General features: G+C 42.6%; 1 protein-coding gene across 1 annotated transcript in view; it reads left to right on the top strand.

Annotated features, from left to right (window-relative positions):
• ITGB3 (integrin subunit beta 3) overlaps nucleotides 1–6,000 on the top strand; it is a 39,540-nt gene that overhangs the window by 16,713 nt on the left and 16,827 nt on the right. Inside the window, exons 7-9 of the mRNA XM_042783547.1 lie at nucleotides 362–457; nucleotides 4,140–4,229; nucleotides 4,913–5,047. Of these exons, the coding sequence (XP_042639481.1) occupies nucleotides 362–457; nucleotides 4,140–4,229; nucleotides 4,913–5,047 (321 nt within the window). The remainder of the gene's footprint in view (nucleotides 1–361; nucleotides 458–4,139; nucleotides 4,230–4,912; nucleotides 5,048–6,000) is intronic.

Below are 6,000 nucleotides of genomic sequence, written 5' to 3'. Positions count from 1 at the left end.
TATTCCCTGTGCCCTTCTTTCCTGTGCATCTCTGCCCCCTGAGCTATCTCCCTGTGCAAATACTGCCCTTCTGTTCTTCTGTGATTGATTATTCTAAGGAGTGTATCTGCCTGATGTGAATGTTCACCTGATATGCCTGTCTATTGTTTGGCTGGAAGCCAAGGGAGTGAGTTCAATTTCAGACCTAAAGAGTACCTAGAGGCCATAGTCTCGTGGGGTCTCACCAGGCTCTATCAGATCAATAAACCTGGCCTTTTTAATGATTTTGAGTTTTGGGTTTAAACTACTTATGGTTAGCAGCCGAGCACTACCAGATTTCTCCACTAATCCCCCCTTTTTTTTTTCTTCTTCTTTTTTTAAGGATTATCCCTCTTTGGGGCTGATGACTGAGAAGCTGTCCCAAAAAAACATCAATTTGATCTTTGCAGTGACTGACAATGTTGTCAACCTTTACCAGGTGACTATGCCTTTGGAGCTTCCTAGAGTGGGACCTGTGATGGGTAAGCCTGAACCAGGAAGCTTGCCCACGGAGCCTGCACTTGGATGATGATCCCATGGTAGCATTATTCATGATCCTCACCAGGAACTTGTTTCCCAGGAGCTAACGCTTCCTTTCTGTGTGCTCATCCCCTTCAAACTTGAACCTACCAGGAGGAACCTACCAGGTTGAAACATTGTCTGATACAGTGCCAGAAGATGTGCCTCTTGGGTTGGAAGGAACTGAAAATACCACTGGGGAAGAGCTGCTTTATCAAAGTAGAGTTGACCTAATGATGTGAGTGGAATAAAGCTTTCAGGGCCTTCATTTGCTGACTGGATATGATTCAAAATGGGAAGAAACAGCTGTAAATGTCCATTAATAATAGGAACATGGAATGTATGGAGTATGAATCTAGGAAAATTGGAGGTTGTCAAAAATGAAATGGAATGCATAAAGATCATCCTTGGCATTGGTAAGCTGAAATGGACTGGTTTTGGTCATTTTGAATCAGACAATCAAATGATCTACTATGCTGAGAATGACAAGTTGAAAAGGAATGGTGTGGCATTCATCATTATAAAGAATTTTCAAGATCTATCCTGCAGTAGAAAGCTGTCAGTGATAGAATAATATCCATATGTCTACAAGGAAGACCATTAATATTACTATTATTCAAATTTACACACCAACCACTAAAGCCAAAGATGAAAAAAATTGAAGATTTTTACTAACTTCAGCAGTCTGAAATTGATTAAATGTGCAATCAAGATGTATTGATGATTATTGGTGATTGGAATGTGAAAGTTGGAAACAAAGAACAATCACTGGCAGTTGGAAGATATGGCCTTAGTGATAGAAATGATGCTGGAGATTGCATGATAGAATTTTGCAAGACCAATGACTTATTCATTGCAAATACCTTTCTCAACAACATTTAAATGTCAGCTATACACGTGAACTTCGCCAGGTGGGATACACAGAAATCATATTGACTACATCTGTGGAAAGAGGTGATGGAGAAGCTCTATATCTTCACCAAAAACAAGGCCAGGAGCTGACTGTGGAACAGACCATCAATTGCTTATATGCAAAGAAAATTAAAACAAGTCCACGAGAACCAAAATATAACCTTGATTATATCCCACCTGAATTTAGAGATCATCTGAGGAATAGATTTGACAGATTGAACACCAGTGACTAAAAACCAGATGAATTGTGGGATGACATCAAGAACATCATACATAAAGAAAGCAAAAGGTCATTAAAAAGACAGGAAAGGAAGAAGAGACCAAAATGAATGTCAGAAGAAACTCTGAAACTTGCTCTTGAACGGAGAGTAAACCACACACACACACACAAAACCCCAAGCCCACTGCCATGGAGTCAGATCCAACTCATAGCTACCCCTCCTTGGGTTTCCGAGGTGGTATCTCTACAAAAGTAGATTGTCCAACCTTCCTTCCAAGGAGTGGCTGGTGGGTTTGAACCACCAGCCTTCTGGTTAGCAGTCAAATGTGAACGGAGAGTAGCCAAAGCAAATGGAAGAAGTGACAAGATAAAAGAGCTGAACAGAAGATTTTGAAGAACAGTTCAAGAAGACAAAGTCAATTATTATAATGAAATGCACAGGGACTGGAATTAGAAGACCAAAAGGGGAGAACACATTTGACATTTCTTTAGCTGAAAGAACTGAAGAAAAATTTCAAGCCTTGAGTTGCGATATTGAAGGATTCTATAGGCACAATATTGAATGATGCAGGAAGCATCAAAAGAAAATGGAAGGAATACGGAGTCACTGTACCAAAAAGAATTGGTTGATGTTCAGCCATTTCAGGAGGTGGCATATGATCAAGAACCAATGGTACTGAAGGAAGAAGTCCAAGCTACACTGAAGGAACTGGCATAACACAAGGCTCCAGAAATTGATGGAATACCCACTGAGATGTTTCAACAAATGAATGCCACACTGGAGGCACTTACTCGTCTATGCCCCAAAATTTGGAAGACAGCTACTTAGCCAACTGACTGAAAGAGTTCCATATTTGTACTCATTCCAAAGAAAGGCTATCTAACAGAATGTTGAAATTATCGAACAGTATCATTAATATCACATGCAAGTAAAATATTGCTGAAGATAATTAAAAACGAAAAACAAAAAATGGTTGCAGCAGTATATTGGCTGGTAACTTCCAGAAATGCAAGCTGGATTCAGAAGAGGACGTGGAACAAGGGATATCATTGCTGATGCCAAACGGATCATGGCTGAAAGCAAAGAATACTAAAAAGATGTTTACTTGTGTTTTATTAACTATGCAAAAGCATTTGACTTTGTGGATCATAACAAATTGTGGATATTGTGAAGAATGGGAATTCTGGAACAATTAACTGTATTCATGAGGAACTTGTACATAGACCAGGAGACTGTCATTTGAACAGAACAAGGGGATACTGCATGGTTTCAAATCAGGAATGGTGTGCATTAGGATTATATCCTTTCACCGTACTTATTCAATCTGTATGCTGAGCAAATAATCAAAAAAACTGTTCTTTATGAAGAAGAATGTGGCATCAGGATTGAAGGAAGACTCACTAACAGCCCACAATATGCTGATAACATAACCTTGCTTGCTGAAAGTGAAGATGACTTGAAGCATTTACTGATGAAGATTAAAGACTACAATCTGCAGTATGGATTACATCTCAACATAAAACAAAACTCCTCACAACTGAACCAATAAGCAGTATCGTGAGAAATGGAGAAAAGATTGAAGTTGTCTAATATTTCATATTACTTGGATCCACAATAAACACCCATGGAAGCAGCAGTCAAGAAATCAGAAGATGTATTACATTGGGCAAACTTGCTGCAAAAGACCTCTTTAAAGTACTGAAGAGCAAAGATGCTTCTTTGAAGACTAAGGTGTGCTTAACCCAAGCCATGGTATTGTCAATTGCCTCATATGCATGTGAAAGCTGGACAGTGAATAAGGAAGACCAAAGAAGAGGTGATGCTTTTGAATTGTGTTGGCGAAGAACATTGAAAATATCATGGGCTGCCAGAAGAACGAACAAATCTGACCTGAAAGAAGTGCAGCCAGAATGCTCCTTGGAAGTGAGAATGGCCAGACTTCATCTCACCTACTTTGTTTTTGTTGTCAGAAGGGACCATTCCCTGGAGAAGGATATCATGCTTGGTAAAGTGAGGGTCAGCAAAAAAGGGGAAGGCCCTCAATGAGATGGATTGACATAGTGGCTGCAGTGATGGGTTCAAGAATAGCCAGGATTGTGAGGCTGGCACAGGACTTGGCAGAGTTTTGTTCTGTTGTACATGAAGCCACTATGAGTCGGAGCTGACTTGACGGCACCTAAAAACAACAACAAAGATTCCTTTCTTTGTGTCTCTCCTCTCCAACCTTGAACCTACCAGGAGGGGTGTGTTGGTTTTCTCAATGCTGGAGGGGAGGTAATTCAATGGGGTGAGGAGTATGAAAGACTTTCTATAATTTTGCTCAGGGCTGAAAAACTACTGGTAGTGACAAGTAAAATATTCAATGCCTTCTAATCTTCATTTCAAAACCTTCTATCTGATTTGAGGAGGGACTTTGGAGACCACCACCTTGCTCTGGTAAGTCTTAGGCATCTTTCTTTTCCTTTCTAGAATTACAGTGAGCTCATCCCAGGGACCACAGTGGGAATTCTGTCCACAGATTCCAGCAATGTCCTCCAGCTCATTGTTGAGGCCTATGGGGTGAGTGCCTTCAGTGGGGAATGGGCTTGTGGAGAGGTCTTCTCACTCGGGCTCAGATTTGGTGGTACTGGCCTCCGGTCTACCATATAGCTTTGTAGCCTTTCTCTTATGCCCCCGGAGGCCAGGCGATGGCCAGCACTGAAGACATGCAATCTTCCAATGAAGAAATGTCTCAGAAAGGAATGCTAGGGAATAGCAAAGAAAATGGGTAGAGAGTTTAGAGGATGTGAAAGGAGAGAGAAGATGTCAATGGGTATTGTGGTTAGATGAAGAAAGAGCAGGACTCTGAGGTTGTGGGATTCAGAGTGAGGGATTCTAACATCAGGGAAAAGGAGGGAGCTGAATCATGGAGAAGGCATTACTGGTTAAAAATTAGATAGTATTACTACCCAAGGTAGCTAGTACTAGCACTCTTCTTTTGTGCACCCATGAGGCCTGCAGGAGGGTGTTGCTGGTTTAGATTTTACCCAGACTCACCTAGATAGAAGTGGGGACATGTAGAGGGAGCAGTTTTATGGGCAGGAAATATAGCAGAAAACGGAAGCTCCTGAGGTGCTCTGGAAGCTTCCAGGCAAATCAGCATCTGGCACAACCAGGGTGAGTCCAGGCCTTGTGATAGAACTGGCTCTCGTCCATTTCCTCCCAGCCTAATCTCTTATCTTCTTTTGCTCCTTTCTGCTTAGAAAATCCGCTCCAAAGTAGAGCTGGAAGTGCGTGATCTCCCCGAGGAGTTATCTCTGTCCTTCAATGCCACGTGCCTCAACAATGAGGTCATCCCAGGCCTCAAGTCTTGTGTTGGACTCAAGATCGGAGACACGGTGAGGTGGGCTGGGCCAGGGCTGAAGCTGAAGCTGTGACCCCGCCTATAGTCCAGAACATGTATGCTCACCCCACCCCCTTCCTTTCCTGGACCTTCTTCCTGAAGGTCATCACACAGTAGATGCAATGGAGCTGCTAACTTTTCCTCTGAGACGTCAATGGGCTAAGCCCTCTTTTTTGCTATCTATTAAGTAAACTTTAGGAGCTCTGGTAGCATAGTGCCTAAGGCACTTGACTGCTAACCAGAAGGCTGGTGGTTCAACCCCACCAGCCACTCCTCGGAAGGAAGGTTGTACAATCCTACTTCTGTAGTGATACTGCCTTGGAAACCCAAGGAGGGGTCGCTATGCGTCGAGGCTGACTTGACGGCAAATAACAACAACAAGTAAACTTTACTTTCAGGATTTTCTTTTTTTCTTTCAAATTTGTACTTGGGCTATATCTGTTTATGCAAAGGTGATTGCAAAAAGAAAACATTCCTATCCTTCAGCCCCTGACCGGTTCCCAGCCTTCCCCTGAAGCAATGACATTGTTCCCCGCCTCATATGACCAGTGTAAAATGGCAGTGCCATCTATCCCATAAATATTTATTGAGACTATGTGCCAGGCAAGGAGCCCTGATGGCTTAATGGTTGAGCACTTGACTGCTAACCAAAAGGTTGGCAATTTGAACCTGCTCAGTGGCTCTGCAGGAGAAACACCTGGTGGTCCCTCTACTTCCCTAAAGATTACAGCCTAGAAAAACCTATGGGGCAATTCTACCTGTACATGGGGTCAACAACCCGTGTCAGTCATTGTTCTAGCCACCGAAGGTAAGACAGCAAACGGAATAGGCAAAAATACCTGCCCTCAAGACATGCGAATGTTCCTTTTGCCCTGCCAGTCCATCTAGGGCTTTCCTTATTGGTTCTGCCTAAGGGGAGCTCTGGTAGCACAGTGCCTAAGGCATCTG

This window comes from Orycteropus afer, unplaced genomic scaffold (assembly GCF_000298275.1).
Source record: "Orycteropus afer afer isolate SDZICR_OR568_19922 unplaced genomic scaffold, OryAfe1.0 scaffold00018, whole genome shotgun sequence".
NCBI lineage: Eukaryota > Metazoa > Chordata > Mammalia > Tubulidentata > Orycteropodidae > Orycteropus > Orycteropus afer.
The sequence above is the reverse complement of the archived record's forward strand: the minus strand, read 5'-3'. Positions and strand labels throughout refer to the sequence as shown.